The following is a 16,589-nucleotide window of genomic DNA, read 5'->3' on the forward strand; positions in this document are numbered from 1 at the left end:
TTCTGTCTTTGGGTGACTCTACACTGGGTGACAAGCCAAACAGTTTCCTATACACCAGGAAACCCTTTACTACACTGGGTGGTAACCATATAACAAAATTATGGATCCTGGTGGTTTAGTGGGCAATTAAGGCACTCCAATCGGATTAGGCCTGTGCAGGTTTGTAACCAAGGGGTGCCTGGGGTTTATTGCTCATATAATGCCACCCAGGGATGAGAGAGGCTGACCACTCACACCTTAAATGTCAGGACCAACTTGCTTAGCGCCGGGCTCCTACGCTCTTCATGGGGCAACACAGGATTAGCTGATGATGATGATGATGATGATGATGACTAATCAAAATTATTTGATGAATAATACTGAATTATATAAATTGTTTACTGAAGCCCTCTTCTTTTCAGTCTTCCGCTACTAGAAATTACTACGTGTTACCATACTAGATTTAAACTCTGCAAATTATTCCTGATTGTCCCTAAGTGATAGTTTTGAAATTTCATTTAGTTCCGTTTAGGACTCCCCATTATCGTAACTAATGAACTGCCTCCTACAATTGTTAAATGTACAGGTACTTTAGCATTTACTTATTGTTTTCTGTTACAACTGTTCACAACAGGCTTCACTTTGTAAAATTCTAGGAAGATTATGTGCACTATCACTGATCAAATCTGGATACTCTGCCATCACTTCTTGGGATGACTGTACACCCTATCTCTCTTTCAGTTTGTACAGAAGATGCTAGGGGGAGTAGTCAGAGTGGGTCTGGATGCGGAGATCAGGAAGAGGAGGAGGGGTTAGGGCTAAAGAGTGACTAGTGAGAAAAATACATACATACATATATATATATATATACAGTATATACAGATAGATAGATAGATAGATAGATACACACACAGGCATACCCCAGTTTAACGATGTAACTGGTTAGGTAAAACCCCATCATTAGGCAGGGTATTGTATATCGGGGTACTTTCAACATGTAAAGTAATGTGGAGCATTTACAAACCTTGGGTTTCCCCCCCAACCAAGTCCAAAACCCACCAAAATGAGCCCCAAAACAAGTTTACAGCCAATCTAAATGGCCTACAGCTGTAAAGGAAGCCAACCTAAGCCTGACATCTGTAGGTAACTCACTAAAACCAATATATAAAATCTGGAAATCATTAAAAATAGGTCAGAAAATATCAAACACCTCTCATCACTTACTTCTTGTAAGCCCATGTCCAGTCTTGGTCATCATCCTTGCTATCTCCCCTCCCCCCCTGAGGCTAGTGGACATGTGGTGCTCCCTAGCACTCACTCATCCACCTCAAAGCCTTCAAACCCCATCTCCATGGGAGAGTCAGAGGGGGTGGAAGCCTGGCAAGGTGAGGTGATCATAGCGGGAGACTGATGCACTGGCTCTGGCTCTGGGGAAAGTGATGGAATGCGACGTGATGACTCAGGCAGTGGCGATGAGGTGCGATGCAATGACTCAGGCGGTAGCGACGGGATGTGATGAGATGGCTCAGGCAGTGGCGATGGGGTGCAATGCAATGGCTCAGGCAGTGGTGATGAGGTGTGATGCAATGGCTCTGGGGGTGGCGATGGAGTACGATGCAATGACAGAGAAGGTGGTGAAGGAGACAGCTGCAATGATCGGTGAGGTGACGAGGGAGATCGCTGCAATGACTGATGAGGTAACAATGGAGTCTGATGCAGTGGCTCACATCATGGCGAGGGAGACAGTGGCTGAAGTGGCAAGGGAGATGAAGGCTCGGGTGAGGAAGGCAGCGATGGAGTGGCGAAGTGCCTTAGTGGAGACACAGGTGACACGGGAGACGGGGATCGGCTGGAGGTTAGGTCCAGCACTTGGGGCTGAGCATGTCCTCGTCGGGAGGAGACCCTGGGTGTTTCTCTGCTGGTCGATGACAGGAGAGATGCCCTGCTAGTTGAAGGTTGGGGAGATGCTCTGCTGATTGAAGGCTGGGGAGATGCTCTGCTCGTCGAGGGCTAGGGTGACGCTCAGCTCGTCGTAGGCTGGGGAGATCCTTTGTGGCTTGCTGGCATGGCAGGGGCCTGTTTGAAGAAGGCAGTGACTGTAGTCTGCCAGGCCACCCTCTTCTTTTCCACCATATCATCCTATACACCTTCATCCCCTCCAGCCGTTTAGCTGTGTCCCTGCTTCGTCCTGGGAGAGGGACGTGTTTGTGCATCAGTGCAATGATCTCGACCAGCTTGGTCAGTATCTCCCTCAGAAGTGTACTTCTGAGGGCTCACACTTCAGGGACAACCTCTTCCTCCTCCGTGCCTCCTGGTGCACCCACTGAATCTCCATATTGAGGAGCCCCTTATTGTTGAGCTCCTCCCTGTGGATTTCCAGGACCTCCTACACATCCTCCTCGTCGCCCTCCCCGAAGCTCGCTTCGTGCAACAGTTCCACAATTTCCTGCCGCACACACTGCACTGGTGGAGCTTGCACACCCTCTGGGAAGTATGTGAAGGAGCGCACGCACTCTAGCCACAGCTTCCGCCAAGGTGGGCTGGCTAACTTCCCGCCATGCTGCAGTGATGTTCTCTATGGCGTGGCATATGTTATACCCTTTCCAGAACTTCTGCACTGTCATCATATCGTCGCTGTCACAGGCCCTCACCAACTGCTACATAGTGCAGCAGAAGTAATGCGCTTTAAAAGTAGTGATCACCCTTTGGTCCATGGGTTGCAACAACGACGTGGTGTCGGGGGACAGGAACACCATTTCAATGTTGCTTGCCCACTCCTTTATTATGGGAGGGTGGCTAGGCATGTTGTCTACCACCACAAGAAATGTGTTTGCCAAATTCTCCCTGGAGGCATACCTCTTGAGGATGAGAGAGGTACGAGTGGAAATATGATGAACAGATGTCGGAAGTCAGCCTGGCCTTCTTGTTGGACTTTCAAATCACCCCAAGATTTTCTTTCACATACCCTACCACAGCCCTGGGGTTCTCAGAGTGGTAGACAAGGAGCAGCTTCAACTTGATCGCCCTTGGTGTTGCCCCCCAGCAGGAGTGTAAGCCGGTCCTTTGAGGCCTTGAACCCTGGCGTAGACTTTTCCTATGTTGCAAGATATGTCTTTGAGGACATTTTCTTCCAAAAGAGTCCAGTCTCATCAAATTTCAAGACCTGCTTCACACTGTAGCCACTCTCCGCGATGATGCGTTTCAACTCGTCAGGAAACACTGTCACTGCCACCGTATCCGCACTTACTGCCTCACCGTACATCTTCACGTGGTGGAGATTAACTCGCCTCTTGAAGCGGTCAAAGCACCCATGGCTAGCCTTAAAGGTCTCGCTAGCATCAACATCCCGCCTCACCTTGATTTTGTCCCACAGTGAGAAAGGCTTGGTGCAAATAATTGCCTGGCTCATGGGTGCCTTCCTCCTATTCTGATCCTCCACCCACGTGCGGAGCATCCACTCCAGCTCCTCCATCGCAGGCTCTATCAGGTGGGTGATACAGGAGGCGGTTAAGGTTTAACCTCCCTAGTAGCACACTTAATGGCCTCCTCCTTCTTGATGATGCTGGAGACAATCGACTGGGCCAGGTGGAGAGCCGAGGCAATAGCACAAGCACCCTCGCCTTTTTCGTGGTGTTTAAGAATATCTAGCTTGACTTCTAGAGACAGAGTTTTACGCACATGCTTCGCAGGAACATCACCAGCACCAACACTAGCAGGCCACTTACTACCCCGACTAGGGCCTCCACTAGCACCACCACTAGCCCCACTACGTACAGCACCCTTGCCAGACATGATCACATTTACAGTATTTAGGCAAAAAAAATCACACAAAATCGCACTTCACACAAGAATAATATCACTGCTCTACCCACGGCACTGCTCGTACTCAGTTACGATGCACTACAATAGCAGCTTGCATAACGCTGGTGATGCAACATGATGTGTGGTGGGCGAGTGAAAGAGAGTTCCTCACTCTGAGATGGCTGATGCGAGAAGAATGATATGGGTGAGCGAGGGGTAAGCGATGGCTGTGGGGATGTGTGAGTGTTTCTGCGCATCCTGGGAGGCGAGTGGGTTCAGCTGGGCGCGGGAATGCACGATTCAAAATTTCGGACTATCGCCTGTAGACATGACGTCAGAGGGCCCATCGTTAAACCATGGTGCCATCATCTAAATGGGGATGGTGGTATTCGTACCCCCATCGCTAAGCCAGGGTATCATATCTAGGGTTATAGTATATCGGGGCATACCTTTATAAGAATTTAGTCCAGTTGGCTCCTCAAGTCCAATCAAAGCGACTTCCAGTATGACAAAGTCCGTTATATCGAGGTTTTACTGTATCTATAACAAGCATTTCATTCTGCTCTCTCCACCACACTTCATCATCTCTGCACACACCTCATCAACACCAGCTGCTTTCCCATTTTTAGCTGTTTTACAGCATTCTTCACTTCTGCAAGTGTCACGCTTCCTGGCATTGCATTCCTTCTCTGCACACTCCCAAAACCAATCATGTTTACAGCTGCTCTGCTCTATTCTCATTCATAGGACTTTCAAAATATTCTTTCCATCTGGTCCTTATTTCATCCCCATGGGTTAGTAATCTACCACTTACATCCTTCACACTTTCGCATTTCTTTCCATTGTCATTTCTACATTTCCGCACCTCCATCCAGAATAACTTCCTATATATTAGAGTAATTTGCATTCATTTTTCTTCTTGGATTTACCTCCTCCTTTTTCCTCTTCACTAGTCTCTTTATGCGTTTCTTGCTTTCAATATATTCAGTTCTTATTCTAACTGAACCCCTGTCCTCTATCCACTGCCACTTCTTCCTCTTTTCTTCCACTGCTCTCTTAACCTCTTCATCCCACTATGACGTACCTGTTTTCTTCGTTGTTTCTCATGCAACACCACACACTGCTTTAGCATTCCTAACCACCACACACCGCTTTAGCATTCCTAACCACCACACACCGCTTTAGCATTCCTAACCACCACACACCGCTTTAGCATTCCTAACCACCACACACCGCTTTAGCATTCCTAACCAAGCAATCCCTATGCGGTATGCATTCCACATTTTGTCCAGACCCATTATATTCCAATTCACTGATACCAACTCCTCCCCTACTGTGACCCTGTATTCATCGGCCATTTCTTCAAGCCTCAGCTTCTTGACTTTCGGTCTCTCTCCCTGACTGCTCCTCGTTTGTCTGGTCCACCTCATTCCCCTCAGCATGAACTTGAATACAACAATCATTTGATCTGGTAAGTCTCCACATCGTCCTCTCACTGCCCTTGTATCAGCAACACTTCCCAGGATCGATTTTTCTATAAGCATATAATCAATCAGGCTCCTTTCAACACGATCTCAATTCCCTCTGTACCATGTATCTTTATGTGCATCTTTATGCGTGAAGTAAGAATTAGGTAAGTCCGTCAGTCACTTTCCATTATCATTATCTCCTGGCACCCCATTACTACCCATTATATCATTCATCACCCATTACAAAACACTATATAACTTCTGGGCATTTCTCCTACTACTTCATTCAGCTCATCCCAAAACCTGTCTTTCTCGGTCTCACTCCTGTCATTACACAGTACATATGCTACAATTACTGCCGTTTTCACCTTCTCAAACTTGAACTTGACATTCATACATCTCAAGCTGACACATTTGTAACCTCTCATTCCACTCTGCCACACTTAATTCATCAACAAAGCAACTCCTTCCTTGCATCATCCTCGCTCATTCATGCCCGACCTTACACATTTCACGCCCTCCCACTCCTCCACTTCACACCCTTTCATCTTTGTTGCACAAAACGCCATCACGGCATATCTCACACTCTTGAACACATTTGCTCCTTCCACCCTTTTGCTCTTTTCACTTACACCTCTCACACTCCACATGGCCATGTGATCCTGCCCATTTGGTTGGGGCCTCGGGGAGGTACTGGGCCCTCCGAGGCTCTTCAAAACAAATGCCATGATTTAGTTATTTTAGATATGGGAATGTGGGAGACACTTACCCCAGTCAAAAACCCTGGTTATATAGTTACCACCCAGCATAGTAAATGGTTTCCTGGGTACAGGAAACCATTTGGCTTGTCACTCAGTGTACAGACCATAAGGCAACGCTACATTGAGTGAGTAGATGATAGGCACCCCCACCTACCACAATTAAGAATAACCTGAAATAGTGATACACTAGGGTAAACTAAACAAAAAGAAATTTAATGAGAAGTGTTGTATTCACATGAACAGAAACTGATGATTAGGAATGGTTAATTGAGAATTTCATATTCTCAAACAAAATACAATGATAAAAATGCTGGCTCGCAAAAGCTAGTTAAGAGAAATATGAACGAAAAGGGCCATCTGGTTCATGATCAAGAGTGGCAAAATCAGTCTAAACACCACTGATCTAGTTTCTCTAGTCTGTTTAGGGGTTATTATTCAGGTATTATTAAAGAAAAAAAAAAAAAAAGAAAAAGAAAAAGGTGAGTGTAAACTATGGGCCCTGAACCAATCAACATTAACTGCTTTATTTAGTTATTGAGGGGTTTTGACATTGCAGCAGTTTGATGATTAAGGTCTAACTGTATTGGAAGAGACTGGTGTTAATAATTAACACCACCATTGACACTTGCATCTTTCTTATATGCCATAGCTAGGGTTTTATGTTGGCAAAATAAGATAAGAATCAGGCAAAATACTGCAATCACCAGCAAGACATGCAGTGTAAGCAATCCAGGTGATCATGCACTACACTCGACACTATCTGAGACCGCGCAGTAAACTAGTCTGGCGGGTGCAGGAATTTCTAGCACTGTCACGTAATTCTGTCCAGATTACGGGAGGTGCTGGATCATCTGATGCAGGAAAATTGGTGTTGTACCTGAAATAGAATACACCACACGCAATAAGAAAATGCACTTCCTTTCTTTTTATGGGCATTTTCCTGGAGCTGATGGCTTGTGTAAGATTTCCAGTTAAGTTTGCTGAAACTGAAAAGACAAGCAATAAACACAGTCATTAGTATAGCCAATACCATGTGTCTCATTATGATGTACCAACCTCTGACCCTAATTCTTCCACTACCACTTGCTCAAACCCATTAACCACTGATTTCTTTCTTGGTTTTTCCACTGCATCTCTCCATCACCTAGGGTCTTACTAAGATCTGTATCACACTCACCTGGTGCCGGCTCTCTCGCAACTGAGCCGAGAAATTATGGCAATCTTGGGGGTGTGGTTGTTCATGTAGATGGTTGAAAACTCAATACTTCCACACATCACTTTGATGAGCCATTGCTGACAATCTACACCAAATCGTTTTAAATGAAGATGAAGCATCCGATTCCTAAAGGAACAGAAAATGGACAGTAAATTATAAGGAAACAATTTCCCGTGCTTATGGAAATAATAACATAATAATACCGATACGTGTCAGTATCCATGAAGAGCATATTTTTTAGATTAGAGCGATCACAAAAATCACAATGCTAATTTCATTCTATTACAAGCAATAAATGGCCATTTGAATTTTATAAAAAAATTCTACCAATACATATGAATTGGTAAGAAGTTAGTTACATGAATGGAGTAAGGCTGACACTAACCAAAAGAACCTGTTGTCAGTCTGAGAAGTGTAGGCACGGCGTTGGGCACACAAGGTTATATCAATGGGGTCTTTGCCTCCTGATGCTGCTCCACTCCCAGTGCTAAAATAGAAGCTTTCATTTCCTAGCAGCTTCTTTATCTCTCGAATCCATGACTCATCCTCCTATGAAACATGGTACCACAAAAAGCAAAATTAAAACAAGGAAAAAATGCTATACGGTATTAATACTTGAACTGAATTTACTGAGGACACGTTTTCCAAATTTATTCACTGTTAAAGAATTTATTATTTTTTCTTGGGGTGTCAGTATCATCATCCTCATTCTCATTTGAATCCTATTTCCCATTAACAAATGGGGTAGGTAGAATCCACAAAAAGGAAAAGGAAGGCAAAGAAGTAGAACTATCAACATTGTGGCCAGTGAAATGGTACAGGCATCCATTTACTTAATATTCAAGACTCCAGTTTCCAGCTTCATCTCAAAGGCACATCATACAATTTTCATTCCAAGCTCCCTCTTTAGATGCACCCTAAGTATGAGGCTTTTGACCATCTTATCACATCAGCAATGGATTTTAAATGGTGATGAGAGGGACAGGGTGCACTGCTTCTTGTCTCAAGTTAAAATCCCTCACAAACTGTAACATTCTTCCTCAGGGTCGCTGATGCCTTGTCCACTCACATGACCCTCTATGAAGTGCACCAGGAACCCACTCTTTGCAGTGGGTTAAAGCAAATATTCAAACAAAGCTTATTTGTCATTCAGCCACAATATTACCCTCTGAAATAATGCTAGAGTAACTTTTCCATAACTGACAGCTTGGTCAGCACTGTAGACTGATGATTTTGGCATACCTTGTATATGTAATAATTCCAGTATGGAGAGCTACATAAGGATGATTCACTTTATCAGGTAACTGGGCAGACTCATTACTTCCGTAAAGCCAGAGAACCATTTGTAACAAATTACTGTAATAAGAGTTCTACCGTACTTTGATGTCTGACCTACTTGTCACCTCTGCAGAGACAATAAAAGCCTCCATCTGTTCTGGTTCTCCATCTTGCTCTGGCCATCCCCTAAAATTGTATCACGTACTCTTCTTCAGGATTCCTCCAAAAAAGGGAGAACAGAGTGAAGAAAAACACAAGATTTTGCAAGATCCAAATTCCATTATAACTCATTATCAGAGAATTTGGAGGCATCACATTTACTAAGCCCACTCCAAGGAAGTCTTGCTACTTCTTCCTCCTCATTTCATACTAAGTGGGGATGCCCATGCATGGAGAAGTAGCATGCCCATGCAGACGCATGTAAATGGCATTACCTGGCATCCCACAAAAGAGTATAAGAAATGTCATATAGCAACTGATTTCAACAACTGAGAGACATACACAACTCAGTGGCAAGGCCACCATGCTTCACAAGACATTTTAATTGGAAAAAGAAATATGCACTCTCCTCTGCCCTCTGAGCTTGGGATAATTCCTTGTCACCATTTAACACGTGGATTAAGAGCCACAGCTCAGACTGTGTTGGCCGTACATCACCGCTAACAACTCCACCTCTACGCAAACTTATGCATGGCACTACAGTACACAAAGATGGAGTGAGAAAGATTTTTTTTCTTTTCACCAGATGAGGCCCTGGACATTTATCTTCAAGTTTATATATAAAAAAAAAAAAAAAATTTTTTTTTTTTTTAAATCCTTCATTTTTGGCGCACCACAGGGTGGGATAAAAATAGGTAATTGCACAATCCATGAGTTAAAACACTTAGGTGGTGAATTACCTGGCTATTGCCAAATCATGTTGCCTTCAAATTACTTGCTAAGAGTGAAAATGTGTTTTCTGACTTGCAAAATATGTGTTAATAAAATTCACCCACACTGTAAAATTAAAATACAGTACACTAAACAATGCCCAATCCTGAAGCACATGAATACCTGCAGTTCAATATATTCCTGACATATGGCAACAATAAAGAAAAAATCTGGTCTTTAACCAACCTGTGCCTTGTAGTTGTTTGGTCTCATAGAATGAAGTGATAAGATGTCAATGTCTTGAATCCTATAGATGGCTGTATTCTGGATGATACACACACGTACACATTTGGTTACCACCACCAAATACAGTTGTGTATTCTCCCCTGTAACATCAAGATACAGAACAATGATAAAGACTGTAATGAGCACTAGCTGAAGTGATACTGCAATTATGTTAATATTTTCCACAAATGACAGTGCAATGATGTAAAAAACAGCTTCCACATGCACATGTATGTATGTATGCAACCATGCACACGCACGCACACACACACACACACACACACACACACACACACACACACACACACACACACACACACACACACACACACAATGTTGAAGGAGACAAAACGTGCCCAAAAAAGGTCATGCTTCACCTCAAGATTCAGAGTGTAAGTAAGTAATATGTCCAGCACTGAACTGGAGAGGAGTAATTCTGAGGGATTCGAAGGGAAGAAAAGCCTGTTAGAAACGTTTAAAACCCAGTCTTTGAGAGCTGGAAAACTTGGAAGTTACTATGGATATGGAAGAAGGGATGAGTAGAGGGAGCATTTAATCCCCAACTGCTGGCTGATGTGTATAGCCGTCAAAATTTTGGGCAGGGAGCAACGCCAGTTGACATGTATAGCTGCAAGTGTCTTCCCACCACTCTTTGAAATTTAACTTATCCTTACTCATCGATGGGACCAATGGTGAGGTGGTGATACTTTCATTTGAAAGAGGAAGAGTTGGTGAGTCTTATGAATCTTTAATTTTTTCTCTAGCTGTTAGTTTGGCAGATATTAGGGTTTGAAGTAAGGGTATTTTTTTCAGTCACAGATATCCTCCGTAGGGAGGAGCACGTGACACTGGAAAACCCCCCGTGTGTAAGGGTTAATACTGGAGTGACTGAAAATCTTAAAGCAAATGGGAATGAAAATGAAGAAATCAAATTGTTGAAGAGCGAAATGAGAAACATAAAAAACAATTAGGGACAGCAGTAGACAAGTCTGTGAAAGCAAATACAATAAACTCTCAATTATTCGTCATCGCAATATCCGGGCCAACACAATATCCGGCACTGCTAGCTTGGCTCTATTAATGCAAAATCAGGTGAAAATACGCAATATCCAGCACCAAAATGGGACATAACCAGCAGTTCTATGCAATATCTGGCACTGAAGTACATCAACCAGCTTGTTACTGTAAAGACGGCCAATCGACACTGTTACTGCATTTTTGTCAGCTTTTTGTATTTTATGCTGAAGTTTTACCTTTAACTCACTGTTTTGTTTTGTTTCGCTTTTGATGGCTCCAACATGACTGCATGCATTGGCCTTGGTCACCTAATGGAGACTCTCCATGCTGCTTGATCTCTGGCAGCTTCCCTATTTAGTCCCTAATCCCTGAGGTCACACTCAATAATCTCATCCCAAGTCTTTTTCTGTCTACCTCTTGCTACCCCACCTCTAACATTAACACTTCTCACTTTCTGCACCCAATTATCATCCCCCATCCTCTCCACATGCCCAAACCATCTCAATCTACTCCTGCTTATCACAACACCAATACACTCCAGTCCCATTCTACCTCTTAACTCTTCCAACATAAAACTAACCCCACCAGGCCTTGCACTCAGAGACGCACTGCACATCCACCTAATCACTGTCATTTCTGTACATCTGAGCCTGTGAATATCCTTTTCCTTTACTGCCCAGGTATCACTACCATACAGCATTACACTACTAACATATGCTGCATACAAAGATCCCTTTGCACAGAGGGAGAGCCCTCTCAGTGTCACGAGAGGCAACAGCCCCCTGAACTTCTTCCAGCCACCTCTCATCCTAGCCACAGAGCTAGCTGCAGCCCTATCTCCAACACATAACATGTCTCCCAAACAACAAAACTCTTCCACATACTCAAAGAGACTCACCAGCAATCCTTTCATGCCTGGCAATCTCCACATGCTCTCTCCGACACACTGCATACATAAAATCAGCATTATCTAGCAGTCTACCTCTAATACCACTACATTCTTATGCACCCACTTATCACAAACACTGTACATGATGGAATTACTTCCCATACCCTTGTGGCAATTTGCACATGGCCACTCTCCCTCTTCTTTTCCAGTACCACCACCAACACTAGATATCATCACTTTTGTTTTACCTGCATTTACTCTTAAGCCCTTGTGCCCCATGCCATCTCTCATCTTCCTAAATCTTTCCTCTGCCTCCCTTTCATTCTCAGCAATCAACATCAAATCATCAGCAAACAACATCTCCCACGGAAGTCCATTTCTCAAGTCACGTGAGAGGGCTTCAAGTACCATGATAAACAACTAGGGACTCAAAACTGACCCTTGATGTACACCAACATTCATGGAAAACTCATCACTCAAATTTCCATTCACTGTTACCGGGGTGCGAGCACCCACATACCGGTACATGGCCAAAACCACTCTAACCAGCCACTCCTCCATCCAAAGCTTTCTCACTGCCCACTTCACCACCTCTCTAGGGACTCTGTCAAAGGTCTTCTCCAAATCAACCAAAACAAAATACAGTTCCCTTTTCTTTCCTATATATTTTTCTTGACACTGTCAAACAATAAATATGGCACCAGTGGTCCCCCTGCCTGATATATCTCCAAGCTGCATCACATCAATATTCACTCTTTCTCTAATCATACCTTCTAGAACTCTCTTCATTACCTTCATTATCTGATCTAAAAGCTTTATACCTCTATAATTTCCTCTTTCTGGGGCATTTCCATTCCCCATGTACACATTTACAATTACACTCTTCAGACAATCATCTGGGCCAACACACTCATATATAATCATATTTATGAGGTCAATGACTAAACTCACTCCTACATCTCCTACATTAAGTGATGTTCTAATACTTTCGAGCAAGTACAAGCAAAAAAGTGTTGTCCAAGCAATAGAATACATCCAAGTCAGTGTATCACACAAATCCACTGATACAATGCAAACATCAGCTGGGTCTCATCATTATCAGCAGGCAAGTTGCTGGGAGATGCAAATTTGTAAGTAAAAGTTATCTATCTATGTAAGAATTATCTTTCTGCAAGATGAGTACTATTTTGGGAAAAGTGGCTATGGAAGGAGTTAAAAGAAGGGATAAAAGTTGAAAACAAGATGATTTCTACCCAGAACTGGTTGAAATGGAAACCCCTTCTTTACCGAAAATGTGTTTTGATGTACCCCCGTACATCGCCAGTAAACACCCGTGAGACACCGGAACCGCTACCGTTGTACGCTGGTACACCCTCTAATGAATGGCAGCTTATGGGCCTCAGGGTAGCCCGGTAAGGCTGTTTCTGAGGACCTCGTGTTAGCAACAGCTCTGTGTTTTGACGACAAAGACTGTGACGAAGTTCTGACGAATTCTGACATCATAAGATACGTCATGACTGAGTTGCGGTGGCACCAATGGCTTGCTCACTCATCTGTGATGTAACCTCTTTTAGACCAATCATTATTTTATTTATAATTTCTACTACAGATATCGTACTATATTTTCTGCTGACATACGGCAAAATTTACACCCCTTGGCCTGCCTGAGAGAGTCAGTTACCATGCACTTGACCACGAGAGAAGGTGTACAGGATATTTTTCTCTCATGGCATCTCTGGCAAATTCCGATAGTGACGAGTTTATTCCTCATGAGGATACTGTACTTATTTAGATGTATCAGATGATGATGCAGCAGTGTCTGATGTGTCAGTAGATGACTATGATCCTGAAAATGATAGCGAAGTTGATGTGAGTGAGGAAGGAGGAGGAAAATAGTAGGGAGCTTAGTGACGCTGCACTCTCGGCAACAAGTGGGTCAAGGTCGCCATCACCATCACGTGTGTCCACATACTTCATGCTTAGCTTACAAGGTACATAAGTAAGCCATCCATCTGTGCAGGACATTTTTTTCAAGCCAGTTTGTACAGTAGTTACCTGGGTAACAGTACTTTAGCATAAGATATGTAAACTTATATACCGTAATGATTTATTTAATAATATTTTTTTATTATCAACATCATGCTGGGTTTATGTGATCATCAGTATACAAACAAATAAAAAAGAGTGAATAGTTTCGACGTGGCAAAAAATATACATTACCCCTCACACTACGGGAGGGGGAGCTATCAGGTCGGTATGGGGGGTAAACGTAATGTTTATATTTGGGGGAGGGGTCGCTAAAGAAGGGGTTAATAGAGGAAGTGAATAAACTGAAGAAAACTTTTAAAATGGAAACTGATGAAATTAAAAAGGAACTACATATGCAGAAGGAAGAAAATGAAAAATTAGTAAAGGGATTAAACAAAAAAGACAACCATAGATGAGCTGTCAGTTAAGGTTGTTTCACTGAGAAAGAAGACTAGTGAAATGGCGAGCACAGTGGTTGACCATGACAGAATCATGGAGTTCAGAAATGACACAGAGACAATTAGGCAAGCAAGCAGTCTGACAGACCAAAGCAGTGATATTGAAGAGACGATAACCCAGGTGAATGAAATGATGAGAAATTGCAAAGATGAATTACAAACTATGTATGCTCATATGGTGAAAGTAAAGAAAGATTTAGAAATAAAAGTCGAAGAAAAAAAAGCAGTGGAAAAGAAATGAAACAAATCATCAAAAACAACCCAAACTGGTCAAAGAATCAGCTGATACCAACAAATCTCTAGTAATCATTGGTACAGATGAAGAAGAAATAGGAAACAGAAACTCTAGAGACAACAAGGAAATGGTAAATATAATGAATATATTGAGGGAAGTATTAGAGGTACAAGGTAGGGTAGTGGATGTTGGAGTGGCCCTGGTGAGAGAGGATAGTGTTTGGAAACTCCTTGTACTGTTGTTTGCAGATGATACTGTGTTGTTGAGTGAAGACGAAGGGGAGCTGCAAGGCTTGGTGGATGAGTTTGGGAGAGCGTGTAAGAAACGGAATCTAAAGGTGAATGTAGGGAAGAGTAAAGTGATGGTCTTTGAGAAAGGTGAAGTCAGTGAATGTACAGCGAGGTTGGATGGTGAGGAATTGGAAAATGTGAGTACGTTTAAGTACTTGGGTAGTGTGATGAGTAAGGATGGAGGTTTGGAGGGTGAAGTGCTTGAAAGGGTACAGCAGGGAAGAAAGGTTGCTGGTTCTTTGAAAGCAGTGATAAGAAACAGGGAAGGGAGCATGGAAGTGAAAAAGTTACTACATGACAGTATTGTGATACCAACTCTAACGTACGGAAGTGAAGCTTGGACATTGTTGGAAGGACATAAGTCAAGAGTGAGAGCAGTGGAAATGAGTTATTTAAGAGGAGCCTGTGGAGTCACATGGAGAGACAGGCTGACGAATGAGGATATAAAGAAGCGTTGTGGTGTTGATGTGGATGTGATAGGAAGCGTTATGAGGAACACACTGAGGTGGTTTGGCCAAGTGGAGAGGATGGAGGGTGAAAGACTGACAAAGAGAGTGTATGTGAGTGAGGTGGAGGGGGGAAGAGGGAGGGGGAGGCCGAGGATGAGATGGAGGGATGGGGTGGAGAGGTATATGAGAGAGAGGGGTGTGAGTTGGGAGCAGGGCAGTGAAATGGCGGGGGACAGGGCGAATTGGAGGCGATTTGTTTGTGGCCACCCCAAACGGGATTGAGGCGTCTGGCAATAGATAGATAGATAGAAGTATTAGAGGATATCTGTGATAAAGATATAAAGGAACACAAAAGGCTAGGGAAATATGAGATAAATAAGTCAAGGCCTTTGAAAGTACCTTTCCAAAGTGTAAACACTGTAGAGGAAATATTAAAAAATGCTAAAAAACTAATGGAAATTGAGGAATTAATATATGTATAAAAAAAAATGCCTAAATAAGGAGGAATGGGGATTACTCAAGGAGAAGAGGGGGAAAAAAAAATGATGAAAGGTCAGAGGAGGAGAGGAGCAAATCTTTTTACAAAGTAGAAAGATTACAAGTAAGAAAGTGGTACATGAACAACACGCACTAAGAAATAGGAAGGTAGTAAACTCAAACTATGTCAAATATGTAAACAACGTGATTAAGCTGATGTACTCAAATGCAGACAGAATGGTATCCAAATTATTAGAAATAAATGACTATACCAAAGAAATGGAAGGTCGTATTATTTACCAAAGGGTGCGGCCACACTTGCTCAAAACATGTGATCGACAAGATGAAATGAAGCACTGGGTTAGAGCTGCTGCAATATGCAAGTCTGAATGCTGAACGGAACGCTGAGCCTCATTTCCTCTTGACGATCGCATGTTTGGAGCAAGTGTGGCAGCACCCTAACTGAAACAAAATTAATCCCAAGGATATCAAACGATAAAATATACGGAGATGAGATAGAAATTTAAAAAAAGGAGGAGTTTTGGTATTAACAAAGAAAATACACAAGTCAAAGAGATAAAACTAGTTATACCTTCACAAGTTGAACTGACTGCATTAGAGATTAACACATCTGAAGGGAAAATAATTGTAGTAAATTCATACATGCCACCCAAAACAAAACATTTGGGAGAGAGACAAATATGAAGATCTGGTAGAAAGTACAATTCAGAGTTTAAGAGCCCTACTACACAGAATGGAAGAGAAATCAGAAAGAGGTACATTAACTAGAGATTTCAATATAAATAAAAATTGGAATACTCTAGATGTATGAAGCTATGAAATCAAAAGCTCCTGGATCTTGTACAAGACTTTTTCCTAACACAACATGTAAAGGAAATACCAGAAAAAGGAGACTAGAAGATCCATCATTATTAGATCTTATATTTGCCAGGCAAGATTATAATATCGACAGTATAAAGTATCACCCTCTATTTGGCAAAAGTGACCATGCAGTATTAAACTGCAACTTCAGGACTGCATGAGATATAGTTGGTAGTAATGTTAAGAAAAAAAAAAAAAACTATAA

The 16,589-nt window shown here is 42.7% G+C and overlaps 1 protein-coding gene across 1 annotated transcript in view; it reads right to left on the reverse strand.

Moving 5' to 3' along the window:
• The window catches only part of Synj (synaptojanin), a 265,110-nt gene that overhangs the window by 206,530 nt on the left and 41,991 nt on the right, over positions 1–16,589 (reverse strand). The window contains exons 5-7 of the mRNA XM_080267540.1: positions 9,621–9,760; positions 7,612–7,775; positions 7,188–7,352 (exon numbers count right to left, since the gene is read on the reverse strand). Of these exons, the coding sequence (XP_080123666.1) occupies positions 7,188–7,352; positions 7,612–7,775; positions 9,621–9,760 (469 nt within the window). The remainder of the gene's footprint in view (positions 1–7,187; positions 7,353–7,611; positions 7,776–9,620; positions 9,761–16,589) is intronic.

The sequence above is a fragment of the Coenobita brevimanus genome, chromosome 24, assembly GCF_032717465.1.
Source record: "Coenobita brevimanus isolate Jiangsu-jjx chromosome 24, ASM3271746v2, whole genome shotgun sequence".
NCBI lineage: Eukaryota > Metazoa > Arthropoda > Malacostraca > Decapoda > Coenobitidae > Coenobita > Coenobita brevimanus.